The 25,881-nt window shown below is 37.1% G+C and overlaps 2 protein-coding genes across 2 annotated transcripts; both read left to right on the plus strand.

Annotated features, from left to right (window-relative positions):
* The first annotated feature begins 11,569 nt into the window (after positions 1-11,569).
* Positions 11,570-17,120, plus strand: LOC127449015 (E3 SUMO-protein ligase CBX4-like). The gene is made up of 5 exons (XM_051712085.1): positions 11,570-11,805; positions 12,039-12,082; positions 12,507-12,572; positions 15,103-15,169; positions 15,291-17,120. Exons 1-5 carry the CDS (start codon positions 11,737-11,739, stop codon positions 16,668-16,670), a joined length of 1,626 nt encoding a protein of 541 aa, XP_051568045.1. The 5' UTR covers positions 11,570-11,736; the 3' UTR covers positions 16,671-17,120.
* A 5,477-nt stretch (positions 17,121-22,597) lies between these two features.
* cbx8b (chromobox homolog 8b) lies at positions 22,598-24,812 on the plus strand. Its single transcript, XM_051712113.1, has 5 exons — positions 22,598-22,744; positions 22,847-22,890; positions 23,142-23,207; positions 23,316-23,382; positions 23,626-24,812. The coding sequence occupies exons 1-5, from the start codon at positions 22,676-22,678 to the stop codon at positions 24,457-24,459; spliced, it is 1,080 nt and encodes a 359-aa protein (XP_051568073.1). The 5' UTR covers positions 22,598-22,675; the 3' UTR covers positions 24,460-24,812.
* Positions 24,813-25,881: the final 1,069 nt, after the last annotated feature.

A 25,881-nucleotide genomic window follows, 5' to 3' on the forward strand; every position in this document is an offset into this window, starting at 1 on the left:
ATTTATGGCAAGTGTAAAATTCCCTTGTGATTGTGGTGGTTCCTCTATTAGTGTAGGTGTTCTTACAAACTGGAAACTTCAGAATGCCTGTCAGCTTCTCTTCAAACTGTGAGAGAGAGAGCGGGAGAATCGTCTGGCAATTCCTCTCTCTGTGTCTGTTTTGATGCGGGTTATTTCTTAGTAGGAACTGACAAGTGTAAGTGGAAAGTCTTGGTCTTTCCCATCCTACTCTTGCACATTCACCGTCTAGACCTCCAATACAAATGTTGCCCTCTTTTTTAGAATTGTGTAAACTTTCATCACATACAACACCTCCCAATTGCTCCCTCCCTCTTTCTGGCACATCTAAATTCCACCAGGAGTGGGATATTCTTCAAAATACATAATTTACGCTTGAGTTACACCCCCTCCAAACCCCTTTTGACAACACACACACACACACACACACACACACACACACACACGGTGCATGAGTTCTCTGGAACAGCTCACTGCAGGAACCAGCCATGAGAGGTTTGATTGCCTTCATGGAAAAAAGAAACACATATGGAATAACAAAAATACATAGACAGTGACAGAGTCAAACGCTTTCTCTCCTGCTCATATTTAACATGCTTAAAAAAATGCATGTGTACTGTTAAAATTAAAACAAAGACACACCCTTACACAGGAATTCCCTCCAAACACATACACATATCTGAGCTGTCTGACAATTTCCGGGGCCTTTCATAAGCCATTCAGATTGATGTGACAGTTCCCAGTGTGCTGTGTGCAAGAGAGAGAGAGAGAGAGAATTTGAGCGTGTGTGCTGACCGGTGCCAAATCAGGGTTGGATTACACACTGTTAGTTCTGCAGGATCTGAAATGAAGCCAGAGGAGGCCTCTCAGCCCCTCTCAGGCCTCTGCAGGCACTTTAAGCAGGAACACTTAGCTTGCACATGTGTCAATGCGCCTATTCATGTATCTTGTATACCTAATCTTTGGAATATTGTCTCTCTCTCACTGCTTGTCAGTATATGTATGGCATGTATATGGGTGAAAATTAGATTTCAAATCGGTTTGTTGCTCTTTCTCAGAGCTTCACAAAACATCAAAATGATCTGACTGAACTAAACATGATCATCTTAGTCGTGTAGGGCTTTAGTCAGCATCTCTGGCAGGGCCGTTCTGAGCAAAAACTGTATTTTTTCATTTCGGTTCAGATGTTCCACGGCCTCTTTTCCAAAAGGTTACCAGTTAGAACAAAATAAAAGAACGGTTAATATCGTTGTTTTTAAAATGACAGTACTCTGCACTAAGGGGTGGGCGAAATACTTATTGCTGTGTTGCCAGATCTCGCAAGAGAAACAAGCAACCTGGTCTGGAAAAACAAGCCCAAAATAAGCCACTTGCCCCACCAAAATAAGAGAAAATAAATAAAAAGTCCTGTGTGGATTTATCAGCCTAGAAATCATAACAAGCAGTTAATTAACAGTAAAGTATCATTTTAATTACAGATGTGTATCTCAGTCAAAGCTGGGCAGCATAAAATCTGTATTAATGCATCACAATAATTCAATGAAGACTTGGAAACAACTGAGAAATGTACTTTTTACCTCTAATAATGTTTTCTTTGTATCTGATTAGCCATGCATGATGCGTATGTAGTATTTATACATAGTTGTTCAAAAGGTCTTCATTCAGACATCCATGCGACATCCACAACAGACAATTAGGCAAAGAAAGTGTGATGCAGCAGTTTCCTTCAGGATCAAAGCACATGTTGTATTTTTTCGGGCAACATGAAGTGATGTTGTTCTAAAAATATACTGTGAAACTCTTTGGCCTCTAGTTTCATTAAAAAAATTATCGGAACAAAATTAACCGGTTATTTCCGGTTACCAGCATTTAAAAATAATGTTTTCATTCCGTTTTTGGGTTTTGTTTTCATTCCTTGAACTGTTTTCAGTCCCTGGTCTCTGGAACCTGTTAGAAAGGCATATGTTGAACAGCTCCACGCCATCAACACTGTTAGAAACCAGCAAGGAACACTTGAGAGTCACTGACTGATTTAATGATGTTCTGAGTCCTGTGATCTGGATGGTAGTGAGTGTCCATGTCTTTGTTTAGGATGAGGGGTTGTGTTCTTTATAGAGTCTCAACTAAGTGTGTGGGAGTGTGTGAAAGACATGGCAGGCAATATAGACCAGGATCGCACACTATAGGGACTCTCTCTCTCTCTCTCTCTCTCTCTCTCTCTCTCTCTCTCTTTCTTTCTCTCTCTCTATCTATCTATCTATCTCTCTCTCTCTCTCTCAATTCAATTTAATTCAATTCAATTCAATTCAATTCAAATGTGCTTTACTGGCATGACAAATGCTAGAGTGTATTGCCAAAGCATTTGCAATGTTTACAATGAGTCTTGAACAGATGAGAACAAATTATAAAATGACGTGTAAAATGTGTGTATGTGGGTGGGTTTGGGTGGTTTACGAGGACATTTTTTTAGGTTACAAACTGGTAATTACAAGGGTATTATGCTATAAATGTGGTTTATGAGGACATTCCTAGTATCCCCATAATTCAAATCCCTTAAACATACTAAACAATGTTTTTTTGTTTTGTTTTTTTATGAAAAAATGCAGAACGTTTTTTGTGAGGATTAGGTTTAGGGGTAGGGTTAGGGTCTGGGGATAGAATTTATAGTTCATACAGTATAAAAATCATTATGTCTATGGAGAGTCCTCATAAGGATAGCCGCACCAACATGTGTGTGTGTGTGCGTGTGTGTGTGTGTGTGTGTGTGTGTGTGTGTGTGTGTTCATCTCTCTCTCTCTCTCTCTCTCTCTCTCTCTCTCTCTCTCTTTCTCTCTGTGAATTACAGTAAACATCACAAGGACTACTGTGATTTATTGATCTCCTCTGCAATCAATAAAATTCATCTATCTATCTTTCTATTCAGCTGAACACATTTTTGGCAAAATCAGTGAGGTTGGAGCAGCTCACTGTCTAGCTTGGGAAATAATGTTCAGTGAAATTGAACACTCAGGAAGAAGATAATTTAGGCATTCTTTAAAAACTGGATGTGTACTGGACTGAGCTAATGTTGATTCAGAACTAGTTGTTCAAATCAAAGTTAATTCAACCATAATCATTTGCATGTTAAACTTACAATGCAGCTCAACAAAATTTGAGTTTATAATGAATGAATAACTCATGAATGCACTGTCAAGGTGAAAATGCAGGTGTTACCTTAAAATGTTCCGGGTTCAATACAATGGCATAGGTTAATGTTGATTACCACAAAGATTTATTTAGACTCGTTCATCCTTTTCTTTAAAAAAAGCACAAATCTGGGTTATGGTGAGGCACTCACACTGCACTAACAAAGAGAATTTTTGAACTTTTAAACACTAGCTGTTTCAAAAGTTTAAGGACCTATTTCTACCTGACCTGACCCTTAAAAAGTCCCTTCGCTGATGCAATCTAATATAGTCAGATTGATTTATTCATAATAAAATTATATTTGTGACATGAATTTTTTTGTTAATATTATAACATGATGCACATTTTAAGGTCAACTTACAAAAAAACAAAAAAAAAGTTATAATGTGGATACTTATGAAAAAGAGTTTTCAACAAATACACTCAATATTAAGCTATACCAACATGGTAAAAATGTTTTGACGGGTAACCTAAAAAATGTGCTTCATAACATCAAAATTAAGTGGTTTTATTTAGTAAAAAATGTTATTTAATCTGATTGAAATGAACCTGGCAAATAAAGTTACACCAACGAAAGTCATTTTTATGGGTTAAATCAACTATAAATAGATCCTTGAGCTAAAAAAATAGCTGATTAACACTTTTTTCAGTGAATGTTGACATAAACATAAATTGGCATCTAGATAGCAGCATAGTATGGAGATGAACTGCATTTGGTTTATCAAAAGGCAAGCTGAATGAACAATAGGCCATTATGAAATGTTATGAGAAAATTTGACTTTATACCTTTTTTATTGCTTATTTTTGTTAATAATAGCCTACCTCATCTCATCAATCATGACAAAATTCTTTAACCATATGTTTTGTTTTGCAAGTACATGAAAGCAACCGCTGTGTATTTCATGTTTGGTCATTTTCCTGAAAGATGAAAATGCAGCATGTAATTGGTATGAAAATTGCTAGTCTCTAGTCATGACTTTGCCTAATGGATCATTATCTGTGTGCAGGCCGCTTATGGTTTTACTGCCTGTAAGTAAAGCAGATTGTTCCTCTTTCTTTTTCTCATGCTCCACTACATTAACATGCAAACAGGCAAATTAGCCTCCCCACAGGAAGTTTATGAGAGCAGGCAGGAGAGCAGCCATTGCTAAGTTAGGTACTCCAATCAATGGCCTTGTTTCACAGGCAAGAGAGGAAACCGAAGATTCGCATGACAGAGGTGGGCACTGGCGCAAGAAGAGGATTAAAATGTTCTAGAAGGTGGAGATGTTGCATTTACTGTATGTCATGTGGCATAATCACTGATTCCAAAGTCATACTGCTGCAGTAACGTAAAAGTATAGTTCATCCAAAAAATTCTGTGACCATTTACTCACCCTCATGTTGTTCCCAATCCATTTGACTTTCTTTTTTCTGTGTAACACAAAAGGAGATGTTGTAGGCTGAATGTCAGCCTCAGTCACAATTTGCTTTTATTTGTTGCATGGAAAATATCCAATAATAGTGAAAGGTGACTGAGATAAACATTCTGCTTAACATTTTGTTTTCCATGGAATGTTAGATCCACTATAATATTGATGTTATACTGTATATGTAATCTGTTTGTTAAAATAAAATGTCCTTTTAAATAATCATGCAATGTTAAAAAAGGAAAACTCTTGGTAAACAGTTTTTCTTCAGTTGACTCTGAACAGACCTAGAGTGCAATGTGCCTCTTTCACAGCCTGAAATATTTGTGGGAAAACTCCACACAATAGACGCAAAGTACGCCATTGTTCTTGTGAGTGTCTTTTGTCTGAGGGTTACCTGCAGGTTGTGGGTATCTGCACATCCCCACACACTCTGATGCACACACTTTTACTTCTGAACTCATTTTGCTCACTTTCTATCCCCGTGGCTGCAAAGTGCTCAATACAGTATTGACTTGTTCTCCACGGCAACCTGCAGAATTCCACCGACTCCCCTCCACGAGCCTGGCAGTCCGTCTCTCCACCCCTCCCTCCCTCTCTCACTCTGTCTCCATCGCTTCTCCCATCCCCCCATCTCCAGCTCGAGGGATGCGGTGACACCAAATGTGTGTGTGTGACTGAGAGAGAATGAAAGAGAGAGAGTGCGTGTGTATCATGGCTTCAGATGTGTATGTGCTTCATGCATCTATATGTGCAACTGTGTGTCGTCTGCACACCATCCCTGTGTGTGATGTGGGGGTGGCTCATTGCATGGTGCTGCAGGCAGTGTGATTTAAATAGCCAGTTACTCCACAGTAATCGTGATGACAATGACTTCAGCACAGCCATTTCAGAGCACTGATCCAAAAAACACACACAACCATTCACATATGTCAATAAAATGTTATGCCAATAAAATAGCTTCATATAATCTGAGGCGTAAGTATGTGCACATAATTGCTTGTAAATATGCACATCATACAGAATTTATTATCCTTTATTTGACTGTGTTGTAGTGATCAATGGATTTGATCTCAGTACCAAGAGGACACAGAGGGTCTGCCCGGGGGATGCAGTCTTGTGTAAATGAGTATGTGATTATAAAAGGCATGTTACGGAGCTGGATGCTGATCATGCTGCCCGGTGTTAATGTGGAAATGTGAGGGTAAGAGAGTCTGAAGCTTATCACCCCCACTGATGATGTCTGACTGCTACGTTGGGGGCCACTCCAAACATTTCTCTCCCTCTCTTCACCCTTATCTCTCTCTCTCTGTTTTGACATGTAATTTTATGTATTATTTTTCAAAAAGTCTTTCAGTTTCCATATAAAGCTGCTTTGATCAAATGAAAACATTGGATAATAACTCTGATTGATGTTCTGGGTTTCTAATTTGCTACAGATTATTTAAATATAGTTAGTTAGATGGTCGTATGACTACTTTCCATATTATCAATAAATATGAATCAGAAAAGAGTACTAATGTCAAGCTGATGGGTGTGAGTCAGCTACACAGCCTCACTATCCCCACTGATTAACCTTTACTGCCAGAGTGTAAGTGCGTCAGAGCCACAAGAGAGTGCGAGAGAGAGGGAGAATGAGAGAGAAAGTGTGGAAGAGAGCCAGAGAGAAATGAAGACAGCGTGCACGGAATAATAGAGTGTTCCACAGTGATTCACTCTGGCTAGTCATTTTTGTTCAATAATGATGAACATTACCTGCTATTTACGTACTGCACTCTCAGGGACTCTGAGCCAATCAAAGAACCCGGCTCAGAGGGCTTGTCTGAGTCACTGTGACGACAGTGCATTTTTCCATTCTCATATAAGTGGTGACAATAAAGCACTTAATTTATAACTGAGACTGTTGTCACACTGTGTGTGTATGTGGAAGTGTTTGTGTGTAGGTGTGTGTTTTGATACATAACTATCTGTATGTGTACATGTAACTTTGCAGAAATATGTATGAGAATTGAATTCTTTAAAAAAAAATTAAAATTTTTTTTAAAAAAAGCATAGATCCAGAAGAGATATTAACTCATTGGTTTTCACTGGTTGAATATTAGCTGAGAGAGATTAAATAGTTGACTCATGCCAACTAGGAACTTTTTATCAAGAGGTGTGATATTTGGGTATTTTGGCATTTTTAATGGAAATTTTTATACACACCTTTATAAACAGGTTTGATTACTTATGAAGGTAGTAATACAGTATATGTTCAATGTTTAGTCATGTGTCAAACATTGTCTTCCTTGTAAGCAGGACTTCTGTTGATAGCATCAAAAGAAACCCTTGACATATTTAAAAAAAAATTTTTTTTTTTTTTTTTTTTTTTTTGCCTCTGCTGTTATTTGCAAGTGTGCTTGACTTGTAACCTGTAGGTTTAGTTGTTACACTAAGTACACTATGCAAAAGTATTGAAAAGTTGATTTGGTAAGCAGCCAAATGATTAAATGTACATTAAATTGAGCTTCAAATGAATGTTTGAGAAGACTTTGTTCATCTAATCCTGCCAATCACATTTTATATCTTAAAAAGTGACAAACAGCTTCTTACTTCACAGTAGCTGAGGGACAATTCCTCCGGTATCTACTACTCCAACTCTTATGTATAATAAATAAAGGGTTAGTTCACCCAAAAATGAAAATTCTCTCATCATTTATTCACCCTCATGCCATCACAGATGTGTGAGACTTGCACAGACTTCACAGACTTTCTTTCTTCTGCAGAACTCAAACAAAGATTTTTAGAAGAATATCTCAGCTCTGTTGGTCCATACAATGCAAGTGAATGGGTGCCAAAATGTTGAAACTCCAAAATCCACATAAGGGCAACATAAAAGTACTCCAGACAACTCTGGGGGTTACATTCATATTTTCAGAAGTGATATGATAGGTGTGGGTGAGAAACAGATCAATATTTAAGTCCTTTTTCCTTCAACTTTTTCTTTCTTCTGTTTTTGGTGATTCACATTGTTTGTGCATATCATCCCCTACTGGGCAGGGAGGTGAATTTATGATTTTAAAAAAATGACTTAAATATTGATCTGTTTCTCACCCACTCCTATTATATCATGTCTGAACACATGGATTTAACCACTGGAGTCATATGGATTACTTTTATGCTCCCTTTATGTGGATTTTGGAGCTTCAAAATTTTGGCACACATTCACATGTATTGTGAGGACCTACAGAGCTGAAATATTCTTCTAAAAACCTTCATTTGTTTTCTGCAGAAGAAAGAAAACCATACACATCTGGGATGCCAGGAGGCTTTAGAAACTTTTCAGTTTTGGGTGAACTATCGCTTTAATATTCCATTAAAGTCTGAGGGTAGGGATGGTGGTTTCCTCCTTTAAGACAAGGTCAAACAACAATGTTTTGCCCTTGAATACACTGGCTGAAATTATTAGGCCCTTATGGGTGCAACTGCAACATCAAACAATACATTTCTCAAACACCAATAATCCCTGTGTCCATGTTTGCACTGTTATGACTGTTATCGATTGTGTATTTAAAGCAGATTGTCCAAACTGAATCAACCTGTTCCAGTTTTATCCATAGACTCAATATCCAGCTCAGTGTTCAGAACCTCTTTGTCTTTGAGAACAGATGTAATGCAATTAGTGTTGTAGAATTGGCAGTTTTTAACCAAGAAAATCATAAATTGCTTCAGTAATGATTGATGATTATATTATGAGTCTGAATCATTCCCCTAAAACTGTGCATTACAAGTTGTCCACCAAAAAGTTTTCTTTCAGTTGAGTGTGCTTTTTGCTCTTAACAGGAGCTTTTTGAGTTCTTCTGGAGTGGGGTGATTGTGTTGCTGTTAATTTCAAACCACAGATAATTATGCAGGGCACAAGATTAGGCATTATTGTCATGAGACATTTCTGCAAATGGGCAATGTAAGGGCAACCAGGAGACTCAGCTCAAAATAAATTAATCAATAAACTTGTGTCATGGTGTTATCTATCAATGTTATCTGAAATATTCCCCAAACAATGCAGAGTGTAACATCTTCCTTTCAAGAAATAATCTCGGCATGTCTCTGCAAAAGTATCAGCTTTTGGTTTCAAGATGCATCACAATTAAACAACACTGGAAGCAACTGAAATAACATCCCCGCATTCCAGAGAAACATTATGATGTCACTATATTAAACGGGGTTTTCAAATGAGATGATGAGCACTTTGGTGCGCATGTTTAACATTTTCATTTTGGGCCAAGCATGCAGAATCTTCAAAAGGTATAGCTCAATTTGTAATATTTTAATCATCATGTAAGATTCACAAATCGAAGACTGTGATGTCAAGTTCTGCATTGCAGAACAGCACAAAACAAGCAGTGAAACTCGAGAAAGTCTCGAGCTTTAGATGCATCACCGTTACCTTTCAAACTTTTTTTTTTTTTTTTTTTTAACATCTGTCACTGCGAAAAGATGGTTTTGCATATAGAAGCCAGCAGTCAAAAAACAATTCTTCGCGTAGTCATGAATGTGAGTAGTTAATTCTTTGAACGTGGGACAGTGAGGTCTTTATCAACATCATTATTGGTCGACCTTTGCTATAAACTATTAGTCATTTTAAGCAGATCTCCGTCTCCGAAAAGAACTGACCGAAATAATTTCGTTGCATTTAAAGTGTCTGTACACCCGCATTAATTAGATAGGACCCTCTGTCGTAGTTTAAAACATCATTTCCCTTCTCAGCAGTTCAAAAAAGCGACTTCAGATACTTCAGAGAACCGGTGAAAACAGTGTTTTACTGCATAGAACACAATGTCAGCATACATTAAACCTGTATGTCAGCTCTTCTGAAATTCAAAGCCATGGTTGTGTTCATGGTTGTTCAGTTCGGGTTATTTACAGCGCTTGGATATTAATTTGGGATTCCATGTGCAGTTCATCCATGTCACTAGATAGGCAGGATAGGAGGAAAAATTGACGAGACTCTTTATTGTACATTTTAGGAGTAACAGCAACATCTCACACCAGATACGAGCACCATCAGCAGGTTGGGTAGAAACACTGTTCGTTGAAGACACTAACTAAAGATCGGTAAATGCTAAGGCAAACTATTGTATAATGAAGACTTGGACATAGCCGATCACACTGCAGAATATCCCCTAAAATGACAAAAACGGGGTTCGCGTGATTAAACGGTGTTTACAATGCGACAATTTGTGTTCCTGGGCAAGATTCATTCATGAATGAACATTTTCACCTCGAGTCCATTTTTATTCAGTTCCATAATGTCATTAATTACTACATTCAAAACTGTATTGTTTAATATTTCCAGTATTTTTGCTTCTGCGCAGCACTCATTGCCTTATAAGGAAAGGCAGTCGTGCCTTTCTGCAATAGGCTGACAATTGCCGCCTGCAGTTAACCCTTATTCTGCTGAATTTTTCTGAAGATTTATTACCATTTCGCAGCCTCAAAAGCACATTATGGTGTTTATATGATTGTGCATGTTATGGGGTGTGTGTGTTAGTGTATGGGTGCATATTCTGAGTGCATGTGTGAGTATGTGTACATGTAATTGAGTTTATAGCCTGTGTGTGCGTGCGTGTGTGTGTGTGTGTGTGTGTGTGCGCGTAAAGATTTGGGTGGTTTACTAGGACATTTTTAGGTTACAAACTGGTAATTACAAGGGTATTATGCTATAAATGTGGTTTATGAAGACATTTCTAGTGTCCCCATAATTCAAATCGCTTAAAAAAACATACTAAACGATGTTTTTTTTTTTTTAAATGTAAAAATGCAGAAAGTTTTTTGTGAGGGTTAGGTTTAGGGGTAGGGTTAGGGTTAGGAGATAGAATCTATAGTTCGTACAGTATAAAAATCATTATGTCAATGGAGAGTCCTCATAAGGATAGCAGCACCAATGTGTGTGTGTGTTTGTGTGCGTGTGTGTGTGTGTGTGTGCCAACTCAAGAGAATGTAACTGGTATGCGGCGCATATTCTTTGTGGCACAAGCATTGCCCAGGGTTTTCACACGTTTTTTTTTTTTTTTTTTTTTTTTTTTTTTCACAGGTCTTGCAGCAGCCGTTGGCCGTCAGAAGGCAGTTTTCAGATGGAAATGCATATATAATATCAGCTTGTTGTTTGCTGGAGGCTTTGAAGACCAACCACAGTGACCTACATATGGTACATGGTACATTCGCGGTCCACTTATATGTGCACTGAATGCGCACAAGTGTTTAAAGACACAACGACATTTTGTAAACCTTAGTCTAATATGCAGGTAGCCATCCATGCAATTAAATAAGTTGAATTCTAATGATGTCCAAATAGGCATTATCTTCAGAAACCAAAAAACAAGCGTTGAGTCAGAACATTAAATAAACTTGTCTAACCTACAGAATAGATTATGATGATGAATCCCATTCACTACCATTTGATTATTTTATGCAACGTAGGCTACATTGTTTCAATGGAAAGATGAGAAAGAAATCACCATTAAAATCATCATTACAGTTAAAATTAAAAGGAGAAGAAGTGTTATCGTTTTGTGATACCCTATTATAGTTTTTGTGCTGTAAAAAAGGAAAAGTACTTTTTTTTTCTAATAGCCTAGCTTTAAAGTTTTTATTATATTCTTTCCCTTAAAATCTCCTCTGATATATCAATTTTAAATGAATGGGAAAACACAGAAGACCTTGCTGCTGCTTGTGACGATGATAATGATTGAAATCTGTCACCTGACAGCTAATAATCATTGCAAAAGTAATCAAGCTTGAATTTGAAAATGGATTAATTGCCACGAGTGTCCCCTACTTTGCGTCATGAAGGAAGAATTTTCGCTGCAGACATGAGAGGCTGCTATAACGACTCTTCATTTGCTCAGTAAACCCGCAGGCACGGAGCTGACCAGCCTCTACAGCGCCCCGCCTGTGTGTGACGTCACGCCCACGGCTATTTGCATGAAGTACGTTCTGCAGCTCATTTGAGAGTTAAAACTGAATCTCACTCTAGAAGCGAAAGATCATACAGAGCAGAGGAGTAGAGCGCGAGGAATCAGCGCAAGAAAAACACTCATGTTATCGCGCGCGCGCTGAGCAGCACCAACAACGCGGGCTGAAAATGGAGCTGCCCGCCGCGGGTGAGCACGTCTTCGCGGTGGAAAGCATCGAAAAGAAACGTATTCGAAAGGTTTGTGATTGTTTTCTTAACACTGTTAAAATTGTGCACGCTGGAAGAGTGTAAAACGTGCAAGTAAGGTTTGTGTTTTAAACGCAATAACTTGTCCGCAAGTGTACGGATTTGTTTGAAACCCCTGGATAATATAGTCAAGTCTGTATTTATTTTATTAATTTATAATCAATAAAACAATTTATTGATGATTTTCAATCGAAAATGACTTTTGTTTTTTATGGTCTCTGTAGGGAAGGTTTGAGTACCTGGTCAAGTGGAGAGGCTGGTCTCCCAAGTAAGTTTCCCAGCAAGATGTCTTTTTGCTTTTTCAGTGTATGAGAAAGAGAGGCTAACTGCGCTTGTTAGTGAGGAATACATAGTTTTGATGTTGAATTGCAATGTTTCAAATTTAAGCTTAATGCCAGTGAAATGTGGCCTTTTTTCATTTTGTGCAAAGTATTAAAAACGATATGCTTTTTTAATATAGCCTATATAAAATAGGACATATTGTTGCTGTTTTTAGAGGGAGCCTTTGCTTTGAACAGAATCGTTTTGCTCTCTAACGTCTTTGAAGATCCATTTAGTATGTGCATCTTAGTGTCTCCCTTCGTTAATCGCTCGGATGACAACCACGTTAGATAGTTTGGTTGAGAGAGCTGATTATATTCATGCTTCTCTGCTCTCCCTCTCTCTCCGCCTCCTTTCCTTTCTCTCTTTAGATATAACACATGGGAACCAGAGGAAAATATTCTGGACCCGAGACTCCTCGTCGCTTTTCAAAACAGGTGAGATATAGAAGCAGCCTCGGCTTGGCGCCCTGACCTTGTACAGTCGAAAGGGGAGGAGTGGAGACGCTTTTACTGGCGCTGCGGTCGTGCTCATTCTTTTTCACTTTCTCTTGCTGACAGAAGGGGGGTTGAGCAAGCAAGAGCGGGAGAAAGCTTGTGCGCAGGCGCACCACGAAATGTGACTGTATTTAACTGCGCGGTACACCAATGCCACGTTCAGGACCCAGCATCCAACCATTAAATGATGTTTACAGGGCAGAACATTTGATAGTTTATTAGACACATTGTTTTCCTTTTTCTAATGTAGCCTCTTGACCTCAACAAACGTTAACCATTCAATATTGTAGGCCTGCTAGGGGTGTAACGGTTCAAATTTCTCACTGTTCGGTTTGTATCACGGTTTTAGGGTCACGATTTCGGTACGGTTCGGTATTTGCAATGTTCAGAAAAAATCTAAATAATTCTGCCATATCCAAAGTATGAATACTCTATTTGGTAACAAACACTTCAACAGGGTTGCCATAAATAAAAATAATTGTTTTACAGTAACCATATTTTATCTATGGTATTTGTAGTAAAAACATAGTATTCACAAAATCAACATGGTTACTGTCATGTTTACAATATATATAATTATGGTTACTATATGGAAACTACAGTATTACTATAGTAAACCCATGGTTAATTTTCGTTGTGGTCTTAAACAAAACAACAACAAACAAAACAATTCCTCCAATTACTAAATCAACATTTTAACTTAATACCTGCACTATTACTTTACATGCATCGACATAAAATGCATTTCAAACTTTACTGCACATATTCAATATTCGGAAGCTGTACATCACTACAGAAGGAACTTTGATACTAAAATGGATACAAGGGATGCTGTGACGCATTTCGAGTGTTTTAATCATACGCGGAATTCACACATCTTCATCAGCGGTGTAGGGAAACATATCGTTGGCAATGAACACCCCAATCGCTTTAGTTATTGTTATATGCCTGTCCGAATTAGCACTGAGTGCCTGCGTGAAAACGAAAGGGTATGTGTGCAGCTTCGACTCATCTGAGGCTCTGTGCGCGCTGCGCGCTATTTTTATCCGGTGATTTTGTCGTAAATGATCATCGACTCGCGTCGAGCGATGACTGCAAACAGTGCCTGTTTTGTAAACGTTTTTTTGACCATCGCTGTTGCAATTGACTGCAAAAAGAAAATGTTCCCAGACAGGAGACCTAAATAACGCAGGGAGGGTGCTTCTCTTATCAGCGGCTCATTTTCTCCACTTGCCATTTTCAACTACACACAAGCTTACAGAACAGTGATGTCAAGTTGACACACGTGAAGCACGGGGAACATATCCATCTACAGATCCATTCAGGTGCATTAGCGGAGGTTGTAAATGTGTCTATTTGACGCTTTAATTTCTTCGCAAAACCTTGTGTTGAGGTGAACCGCGGTGCCATTGCTTACCGAACCGTGGGTGGCGAATCGTACGGTTCGATTTTTTACAGAGAACCGTTACACCCCTACATTGTACCTATTATTATTCCTGTCTGGCTTGGCTGACGGCTTATCGCTATTGGCCCTCTTTAGTATTTTCAAAGCGCATTCAATACCAAAGTCTTGAAAATACATAAAATTAAAGTATACTGCAGTAATCCCACATGAACATCTAATTTTCCATCATGGTCACAGCCGAGGTGAACAACACTCACACTAATCGACTTCCATTACAAATGGCTGCACATATTCACGTCTCCGTAAAATTCCACACACATTTTATCTGGTATTCACCCTGAAGACTGGCATCTCTGCGCGCCATTACCTGGCTCCCTCACCACATGGAATTCTGATTGGAGAAATTGCTGGCGCCCCTCAAGTAGGCTATAGAATCGTTCTAGGTCGTCTAATTAGTTTTTTTTTTTTTTTTTTTTTTTTGCAATATCAAGTGATATTGGGGTGGATGGGAGAAAAGCTGATGGCCCATTTATCTACAGCCAACAGATGCAATTTGAGCTGACAAGTAGGCCTAAATTATATAACCAATTTGAAAAGCCTGTCAAATAACACAAACATGCAACTCTGTTTCTTATTTATTAAAGACTTTATTTCTAAATGGAATTTTACACCAAATTAGTAAACTAAGTTCACAGACTAGCTGTTCTTATGTTTATGCTATTTTATGGTCATGTATAACCAATTTGAAAAGCCTGTCAAATAACACATACATGCAACTCTCTTTCTTATTTATTAAAGACTTTATTTCTAAATGGAATTTTACACCAAAATAGTAAACTAAGTTCACAGACTAGCTGTTCTTATGTTTATGCTATTTTATGGTCACATATTGCCATTTATATGCTTTTTATAACCCAGGCACGTTTAAAAATGGTACATAAGACATTCAGTCATTTGCTTATCATGAATGGACAAAGGTCAGAGTAGTCAAGTGTCTTGTGCCCTGTCTTGAATTTAGAATTAGAATTAGTAAGACATTATATAATCTGAGATTCTTCTATACAGGGAAAGACAAGAGCAGCTAATGGGTTATCGCAAACGAGGGCCCAAACCAAAACATCTTCTCATGCAGGTAATTTACCACTTACAATCATGCCCATGAACACTATGTACCCAATTAACAGCCGTGGATGACACGCAACTGCTTGTTTCTCATGCATATATAGCTAAATGTTGATTTGTCTGATTTCCAGGTGCCATCATTTGCTCGAAGATCCAGTGTTCTTACAGACCTCCAGGAGGTGTCTCAGGGTGAAGATAACCAACCCAAAACAATTCCAGACCTGGTCCAAAGCCAGCAATACCAGCTTAACAGCAAGAAGCACCATCCCTACCGGCCCAACCCAAAAGACAACCAGGGAGAGGCACGAACAAATGGGAAAAAGAAGCACTACTACCAGCTCAACAGCAAAAAACACCACCACTACCAACCCAACCCTAAAATGTATGACTCTCTCTATCAGAAGGTCAGAGAGACCAAAGTGCCTGAGGGCTGGGACTTATCTCCAGCTCTACAACAGAAATGGGTTCAAGAAAAAGATTCTGGATCCCTCAGTAAGGTGAGAAATATTACGATGGAGTTGAAAAAGCTTCCGGCTAAACTAAATAGTGGTGCAGACTCAAAAGTGAACACAAAAAGTGATGCAAAAGAGGACAAGGCACCGGCCAATGGAATAAGCAGCAAGTTGAAAATAGTAAAGAACAAAAATAAAAATGGCCGCATTGTCATTGTCATGAGCAAGTCCATGGAAAATGGCACCCAGGCAGCTAAAATTAAGAAGGGAGTGGCAGATGCTGTGGAAAAAAGACAAGTACATGACTGTAAGTCTAATGGAACAAATGAGAGCTTAGAGAAGTTAAAGCACACCAAGAAGCAAAGTCTCGAGAAGGTGATTAAAAAGGACAGTACTGAGTCTGCCCCTCCTGGGCTTTCCGATGTGCTATTATCCTGTGGAGTGGACAATTCTGATAAAGCAGACCCAACAGTGTTTGAGCCAAATGACTCAGAGAAGCTCTGCAGCTCTGGAGATTATGCATCTGATGATCGACCATTGAAACTGACAACCAAGCCCATTCAGACTCCAGTGGCCCTTGAGAAGGGTAATCAAAGTGGCACCCAGTTTACCCAATGTGGTCCTCCCACCTTCTCTCTAAAGCGTTGTTGCTCTGACCCAGAGGGTGGCAGGGGGGTGGCCAAGAAGTTCCGGAGTTCTCGGAGTATAAGTGCTCCACATACTGATGTCTCTGACTCTTACAGCTCCACCATGCACTTCAATGGCCATCAACACTATTGCAGACATGACTTTGAAAACCTGGACACCAACCATGATGAACCCATAGACCTCAGCTGTGTACGGTCAAGAGAAGAGAGGAAGGTTTCTACACATTCTCAGATTGGAAACTCTATGCCGACAAGGAAAGGAGCATTGTCCACACCAGAACGGGTAGAAGAAGAAACAGAAATGGGACCAAAACGTGTTTCAAGCTTTACACCTTTTCTTGGGAATATAATAATTACAGATGTCACGGCAAACTGCCTCACAGTGACATTTAAGGAGTATGTGACTGTTTGAGGAATATGTTATGGCAAGTCTTTAAAGACTACCAACTGTTTACTGTGAATTTGTACAAATGTAAAGCATGTCTAATCTTTAAGTCCACAAGCCTGCCTGAATATTGTGAAACAATCTTCTAGAGTAAACTTTTGATAGTCCTCAGACTGCATATGATTGAACTGAATTAATTTTTGAATTCACACTTCTAACTATTCCATGTTAGGAATAGAAAAAAGAAACTGAACAGGTTTTCTGTTAAAATATTATATAATATTACTTAGCATCAAAGCTGTTTGCAATGCTGCATTTCAGAAGGCTTATAATATAAGAAGCACTTACTACATGTAATACTGAGAAACATTTCCTACTGATGTCTTTTATAGTCTGTTTCGAAACAAATGTCACTCAAAATGTATGTTATTTAGGTTTAAATAAGCATATTAAAAGTTATATTTTATGTTTAAATAATACCTGAGTCTTTGTACTTCAAGCAGGGGTGTGTGTGTGGTTTAAGTATGAGTTCTCTCTTAAATGCTTGCACTGACTTACTTAGGTGAGTGACACCTGGACTTTTATTATGTTTATGTTTTTTTTTTTGTTTTTTTTTATATGCTAAAGAGGGTTTGTCCTTCAGAAAGTGTTGCATTCCTCTGCATTTACTGTATACACTGTGCATTATGATATAATTCAGGCCCTTAAACTAGTTGACAACACAGTGTTGCTTGCATCAGACATTCCCACCGGAAGACAAAAAAACTGGTACTGTATATGTTTTAGGTGTGCATGAAACATTGCACTGTTGCAAGCGTGCTCAAGAACTGCAGAACTGATATTTTCTGGCAGCTAATGAACAATTAAAAAATCAAAGCATATTTTAGTAGACAATAGCTTGCTTGGTATGTGCCCGTAACATTTAAGCATGTAAACTAGCAGTAGAGAGGTGATGGAATCCTTTTATACAGTATATTTTACATGTCAGCCTGCCGTCATTTGACTGACATGCCTAGTTGTTGTTTAGTTAAGTCTTCCTCAGAACCAGAGGCCCTGCTCTAATTTCACACAAATATGTCAAAGGTTTTGATAAAATACCATTCAGGTTTTTATAATACACACTCAACTTCAGAGTTTCAATACTGGAAATAAATGATTCATATTTAAAGAGAAATGTAACAACTCTCGTAACGGTATATGCTGTAGGCTATGTCTGATCAGTGCCGTTGGATTAAAAGCAGCATGTCTGGTGTGCTGGCAGTGGCAGTGTTCGGCTATTTCATTATTCTCAAAGCACAGGTAGGGTATCATTGCATACGAGAGGCTGTAGGCCGTTTAGGCCAATGATCTCCTGAAAAGTCAATGAAAATAGCAAATGTTCTAGAATGATTAATTCTGCGTGAAGCTAATGCTCATCACATAAAACATCCTAATTAAAACAGAGATTGTCAAGGAAACTTTTCAGTGTCTGTGAAATGGTTGTCTGGATAAGACAAGACATGTCACATTTTTACATGCCACTTGCGAGAAACAATAAGGGATAAATAAGCCTGTTCGACCAAATGAGTCTACTAAAATCATCTGTTTTCGTGTTGATATTCCCCCGGAAATCCTAAAAAATGAAATGTCATAATCAGATTTAAGTGACCAGACACTAATAACTCACTGTTAGAAAAAAGGACCAAAACTTTCAATGGACCATTAAATGTCTTATTTCCATTATTCGGAAACAATGCTCACAATTTAACGTAGTGAATGTTAGTTGTGTAAATCGATGACATAATATTTCACTTGTGTGCATGGTGAGAATATCTGGATGTCAAATAAAAAAACGCATTATCGTTCAAAATCTTATTTCCTAATCTTGGTAGCCAATATTAGACTTTGCTTCTGTAAGAAGACTGTTTAAGGCGAATACATTTTGAGGACAGTGTTAAGACAGACAACGAAATAAAACTCAATTTTAAAGATTGGATCAGATTATCAGTTCGTGTCCTCGGGAAGTAAATCTAAACAGCGCCAACATTTGAACTATTAACATGTACAGGCATGACTACTTGAGTTTATCAAAGGCAAATGAAACTCCCTCAAAGCTGAACATCTGTTTATTCTATAGGTTTAAGATGTTGTTAGAGTTGGAATATAATAAAGCTATAGCCTCCGGACTACTGGCAACTTTCTTTATGCGCTGAACGGTCCAAATGAGACGGCCAAGAAGAGATTCATCGTCAAATGTAGGCTATATCATCGTCAAGAGAGGGTTCTTGTGTAATCAATTAAAATAGGCTTCATTGTGTCTTTCGCTTTATCATCGTGAGGCTTTGATGAAGAATTCGACTATTTATTTTCTATCATCGCTAACATGGCGGACAGCAAACGCCTCTGTCACGGCATGATCGTGCTCCATTTTAGTCCATTAAATAAACAAGCAGCAGAGAGAGGGATGGTTATTGGTGAACTTGGTGTTAAAGACTGGCTTCAGAAAACACTTCATCCTCAATGAAACAGAATCAACCATTTCCTCTGCTGTATCGCCAGCACTGAAGCTGCTCTCTTGCGCTGCAGTTATAAAATGGCTTCCTTTGGTCCATCCACTTTTTTTTTTTTTGCAATCAGCTTATGAATTCAGATTTACAGCAGTGCAATTTTGAGTGTAGGTGGTTAATTATAAAAGGTTATTTAAAAGGCGTTTTGAACAGTTTCTTTCGCAACAATAAAAGTAATAGTAATTAATTAGGCATTATTTGAGCACAAATCGCATTAGTGAGCGTGTTTTGGTTTGGGAGAGGTACAGAAAAACGTGAAACTGTGAATGAAATATTTGGGAGACCTGTAAATGTTTGTGGTCATTATAGAAACATTGACTTATCACACCAAAGATAATCAACATCTTTAATTTAGTCAAACATAATTTCTTAAATTAAACTCGCCTTCGGGAAGCAGTTTGTAAATTTACCATGTTCAATTCAGTTAAATAATCAGTATAAGATTGAGTTGGGCAATATACCTTGTTCAACTTCAGATAAATGTTCAAATAATCATAAATGGTGTTTATGTATCAATTTAAATGTAAATCAGTAACTTAATGCACTATTTTTCTGAAATGCTTACAGCAGTTCTCTTACTATTTTATGACTATATGAAATACAGAAATATTAATGGTCATATTACAAATCTAACTCTGATATAACCTGCATATTCATCTAACTAAATCGGAGAAACAATGAAAACTGCACTGATCTTATTTTTTAAGGGTAAACATCTCGAAAGATGCATTATTGTTTTTATCAAGACTGTCGAAAATTGCATCAAACAAACTGGAGAGGACAAAGTAGTAGGTATTTGCTATTTACGTTCGTAAATTGTGCAGAATTTCTCCTGATGGTTGCCCAGAAACGAGCGAACCAATAATATTCTTCCAGCTCGATCTTGAGCCCATATACGGATATAACCACTGCAGCTGCCAAACCACCAATCATCTTCCGCAAAGAATCTTCAGCAAGCAGTCTTTACTTGCTTTCATTCTGTGTGCATTTAAAGGCGAAATACTTAAGCTTTGATCTTATTTTGGCGTAATCCATTTACAATCCTCACACAATCATGTTCAAAACATTCAACAGTTCATTTTTCCTGTGATTGATGCACACTGGCTTTACACTACAAAACGAACCTCCCTCAGTAAGCTTATAGACCAATTTATAGGCTGAATCAAAAGAATAGCCTATTATCTGTCCTGAAAATTAATACAAAAATAAATAAATAAATAAATAAATAAAGTGAAAAGTTGCAAGATATTCTTTATATATATATATATATATATATATATATATATATATATATATATATTATTCCTAAACGTGTGTTTACAATTCAACAAGTAAAGCACTCGGGAGAGTTTTCAAGTTCGGGATTGGAATACTACCCATACTCTTACTACTTCTGCCACATCTGTCTATAGCATAAACAGTAGGCTAAGAGTATAGTATGATAGTATTCCATTCCGAACTCGGTCAGTGTTTTTCAATGTGATTGTCAGACTTGTATTTTTAAACTGACATGCTGAAATTATGGGCAGTGATGTCTTCCTGTAAGAAACCTAAGCGAATATGCAGAGATCTGTGAACAAGTTTCGAGAAAATTTGGTGACTAGTTATTTGCCTTTGTAGAGGTTAATCACCGTAAATGAATGAAAATTAATGTAAAATACATTTCCATACACACTGATGTCAATGTATGCACGCAATTTCAGTGTTAAGAGACGTATTTTGGGTATTCATCTTTTTCGTTGAACCACCATATTTATTTGAGATTTGTTTAACTGAATTAGGCATATATGAAAGTTGTATGCTATTTAATTTTTTTAATTACATAGTCAAAAATATTTTATATATATATTCTTCTATCTACGTATTTTTCTCCGAAATGAAAATATATATATATATATTTTAATTTGCCGTTATAATCAATAATACATTGTGTGTTTTTTTTTTTAGATTGTTTGAGTAAAATAAAAAAAATAAAAAAATGCTTTAACGTTGGCAAAAGTATAAAAATGATCCATTCTCATTATTTTCCAACAATTTGTTTTATTGCTTTGTTATTTGGTTGTATTTGTGTTATCATCATTAGGCCTAATGATAGTTTCAACTCACAATTTTCTTATCCTCAAGAATTATTAAAGGACCAATATGATTATTTCATATACATAAAATGTCTTTTTTATTTTTAAAATAAGTAAATTGGGATATTTTATTAATAAAATTAAGTATAGAATTAGATACGTTTGGGATTGTTTATGATAATATTATATTTTCACGTGACGCAGTTTGATTAATTTGATTTTGAATTCTAAATATAATTTACGTTAAGCTTAATATTATTTGCTGAGACAAATGCTTGTTGATTTTCTTGACAACCTACGAATCAAGGATTTCCCCCCTCAAAACAACCATCCATTTTGGAGACGAATCTATATATTCAAGACATTCGGAGCTAAAGTTTCGGCTAAATATGTTAGATAAAACTCAAGTAGCTATAGTCTAAGTGGTTCGTTTTATTTCTCGGGAGTTATAAAACGGATATATTGTTTCCCTTTAATATTAGCCTTCATTTTATCACTAATAATATGCAAAAGTCGGCTACATTATGAGCACTGAAGTAGCTACAGATTCCGCGTGTTCTATTTAACCATTTATTCATCGACCATTAGAAATATTTTAGAATTTGGAAAGGATCATTAAATTATTCAAAATTATCATTAAAAAAATAATTAAGTTGACTTAAATTCTGTAGCAGGAACACAAACTTTTGTCCACCTGCTTTTGTTGATTTTCAAAAAAAAAAAAATAAATAAATAAAAAAATAAAAAAATAAAATGACATGTTGTGATAAGCGGTGACAAGTTTGGCACATCATGTTTGTTGATGCGGCTTAGAATTAGCAAAACAGCCTTGTGAACAACAGAATATTGATAAGAATAAGCTGTCATGTTGCTATAATAACAGCTGACCAATACAGTAGGCTATACTAATAATATTAATAGAAATAAATCCTAATGAATTGTGCTTAAGTCCATAAAAAATAAAAATAAAAAATAAAATAAAATAAAAAACCATTAAGCTCTTCCTGGCCTATACTGTTTAATTAATTATGTGTTTTGTGTATTCTATTTTTTTTATTTTTTATTTTTTGTCTTGACGTCATTTTTAATTGTATTATTATTTTGTTTTATCTTCAACCTTCTGATGTGTTCATCCAAGCACTGAGGAGATCTTATAATTTTCTGTCAAGGATTTAAATTGGTATGACACTGAGCAAGCAAGCCCCGGCCACATAGCAACAACTGAGCCAATGAACGGCCTCAAAATGTTTCCACCTACAGCAGTGCCAAGGCAACATGCTAAAGAACGTGATGACGTCTGGCTGTGCACGAGAGTATTATGGGCTGTATGAAATTCTGAAGCGAGTGCAGGCGGACCGGACTCGCGCTCGCAGCTAGCCTCGCTGCAAGCTAACGGTAGACGAAGGTAAACATGGAGCTGTCGGCTGTCGGAGAGAGGGTTTTCGCGGCCGAATCGATCATCAAGAGACGAATAAGACGGGTATGTTTTACGTGAGGATGATCGCGACATTTTCTGCATGTATGTGATCATGTCGTTGGCTCACGCTAACGAATTATTTTTTTTGTCTGACGGCACGCGCAGGGTCGAATGGAATATCTCGTGAAATGGAAGGGCTGGTCACCCAAGTGAGTAATACAAACCATCCTCTCTGTGGTGCCTTGTCATAGTATTTTAGTGCAAGCAGTGGTTGTCAGATATATCGAGAAGGGCATGCAGCCACTGTCAGATGAACATACTGGTTATTTCAGCGGGCTGGTTTTGGCAGATTGCATGCTGCAAGATTAGCTGGCCCAGCTAACTGGCCGATAAAGCAGTGCTTTAATGTAACTAGAGATTGACTGTCAAGTGCACCGCGTTGTACTTTTTTTCCCCGCAGGTACAGTACTTGGGAACCTGAGGAAAATATTCTCGATTCTCGCCTTTTCGTTGCCTTTGAAGAGAGGTAAAAAATAAATAAAAATAAAACTATTGGGGGCCCGACAATTTCTGTGGTGTCACTGAGAAGAAATCTAAGAATTCACCTCACACATATTTTTGTGTTTTCATTCAGGGAACGTGAGAGAGAAATATTTGGGCCCAAGAAAAGAGGACCTAAGCTCAAGACCTTTCTTCTAAAGGTTAATTGCATCTTTTTTATTTAATATTTGTTTATAATAAAACTTTCTCAACTGTATCTTTGCAGTCATTGCAGTAAGTAAAAAGTAAATACTATTTTAGCAGAAGGGCATAATTTAGTATTTTTTATTAATTCTAACTGGTACATTTGTATTTATTATATATATATATATATATATATATATATATATATATATATATAATTTTTGTTGTTTTTTTTTTTTTTTTTTTTTTTTTTTTTGCAGGCTCAAGCTAAGGAAAAGGCCAAGTCTTATGAATTTAGGAATGATTCTTCCAGAGGTATCCGTGTTACATATTCCAGTCCAGAGCCTGTTGTAACCCCTAGAGCAAGAGAGGGCCTGCGTGCTGTGGTGCCCACAATTTTTCCTCCTAGCACAGTCAACCGAGGGGAAAGTGTGCGGCTTCCACCTCCAGAACCAAGGGAGCAACATTCTCCACACTCACCCAGACCCAATGCTGATACATTTAGCCCTACCCCTAAAAAGAGGGGACGGAAACCCAAACTACGCTTCACAGATGTATATACAAGCTCCTTGAATCCAGAGCCAGCAAAAAGAACAGCAGAAGAAACCATGGCAAGCATTCCTTCCAAAATGGCAAAGTTAGGTTTAGGAGAAGAGGAAGAGATGTGCTCTGACATAAGTGAGAGAATTAAGTTATCTCACAAGCACCTGGATGCTACATATTCCCTGAAACAGAACAGAGTTGTAGCCAGCAGAAGCACTCAGCAAATTTCTGCAGAGTGGAGTTTGCATTCAAACAGAGTGGATGGAGATTTACAGGACACCAGAACTAAAGAGCAAACAAGCCACTTTCACCATAAACACCTTTCAAAACGAAGCACGTTTGAACAGGGCGATTCTACTAACAGACAGCCTTCGCTTATCGCCAAAATCCCAGTGTCGCGCATATATGGAGAGCCCGAGGAGGCAGATACGTGGAGACCTTCCCTTAGCAATGTGGAGAAGGTCGTAGTTACGGACGTGACCACGAACTTTCTGACTGTAACGATCAAAGAGAGTAGCACAGACGAAGGCTTCTTCAAAGACAAAAGATGATTATACTGTAACCTTGGTCTCTTCATAAATCCTTATTATCAAAAATATTCTGTGTATTGTATATAAAAGTTTCTTATTCCTTTTTCTGTCACACTGAAAACTGTATTTATTGTGAAATTGCTGATTTAAAAGTTTTGCATGCACTAGAATTGTTAAAGCTGTTGTAAATAGAAATGCGTTCAGATAAATACATGGGCCTTGGATTATTATTATTATTTTTTTTTTCTTTTTTTTTCTTTTTGTAAATTGTTTTTAATCACAATTCGTTTACCGTTAAATATATATGTATATACATTGAATAATGAAATGTATCTCAGATGAATATTAAAAACTCATTTACGTGAAACCTAAAAGTTGAAAATGTGCACACTTAGCGCCATTAAGTTTTTAATTATTGTAATAATTTATGGTTTCTTTTTTTCTTTTCTTTTGTTTTTGTTTTTGTTTTTTTTTTTGTTTGTTTTTTTTAGTGTGTCAGTTATAATTCTATAGACGGTACAGCGGCCTGAACAATTTACACCAAAAAGTGCCAATAAGATTTTCGACCATACAGTGAATTGTAGATTAATGGACGTGCTTTGATTTTTATGTTTTATTATTATTACTTTAACTTAAACTCACCTTCATAAATATCGAGTGATGCTAAATTATATTATTTTATTATATATTTTATAATTATATTATTCTTCATAGTTTTTTCAAGAAATAGCCTATTATAGATCTAGTGCAAATAAAAAGTTACTTTACATGATAATAAATGGGAAATTGAGTAAATAAGCTTTACTTGTGCTGAATGAAACATTTAAAAACATTTTGGAAAACCAAAATAAAACAGCCATAGATATTTCGATAAGAAGTGATGATTATTTGCGAAATTACAGTAGCGTTAAATGCAAGAAGAGATCTGTCCTTGTTTTAAGGTAATACGCCTATTCATTTGAATTCACAGACCTTTAGTTTGGACAAATACCATTATTAGTCTAGCTGTCATAATTCCGATACTAAATTTGATAGCCTTTTATTTTATTTTATTTTCATTATTTATTTAAGAATTATCTTTAAATACGTTATTATTTATTTTAAGATTACTTATCTTAATTTCTTTAGAGTGGTCAAATTTATACTACACAGCGATTATACATCAGTGTATTTTGGGCCTTTATATTTTACCGTGTCAAACTCATGGTTATGTATGGATCATCACTCTTCTAAACGCGGTCATAGTTTTACTGTCGGATTTATTCATCCATCCATCTTCTATAGCCGCTTGTCCTATGCAGGGTCGCTGGAGCCTATCCCAGCTGTCTCGGGCCGAAGGCCAGTCAGTCAGTCAACACATACAGACATACACATTCACACTTACGGGCAATTTAGGGTCTCCAATTAACCTGCATGTATTTTTGGACTGTGGGGGAAACCAGT

Source organism: Myxocyprinus asiaticus, chromosome 12 (genome assembly GCF_019703515.2).
Source record: "Myxocyprinus asiaticus isolate MX2 ecotype Aquarium Trade chromosome 12, UBuf_Myxa_2, whole genome shotgun sequence".
NCBI classification, from domain to species: Eukaryota; Metazoa; Chordata; class Actinopteri; order Cypriniformes; family Catostomidae; genus Myxocyprinus; species Myxocyprinus asiaticus.

Coding starts and splice junctions, on each gene's coding strand:
- LOC127449015 (XM_051712085.1), top strand. CDS start 11,737: ATGGAGCTGCCCGCCGCGGGTGAGCACGTCTTCGCGGTGGAAAGCATC. Junction 12,573..15,102: donor CTCGTCGCTTTTCAAAACAG/GTGAGATATAGA, acceptor TCTTCTATACAG/GGAAAGACAAGAGCAGCTAA. Junction 15,170..15,290: donor CAAAACATCTTCTCATGCAG/GTAATTTACCAC, acceptor TCTGATTTCCAG/GTGCCATCATTTGCTCGAAG.
- cbx8b (XM_051712113.1), top strand. CDS start 22,676: ATGGAGCTGTCGGCTGTCGGAGAGAGGGTTTTCGCGGCCGAATCGATC. Junction 22,891..23,141: donor TGGAAGGGCTGGTCACCCAA/GTGAGTAATACA, acceptor TTTTCCCCGCAG/GTACAGTACTTGGGAACCTG. Junction 23,208..23,315: donor TTCGTTGCCTTTGAAGAGAG/GTAAAAAATAAA, acceptor GTTTTCATTCAG/GGAACGTGAGAGAGAAATAT.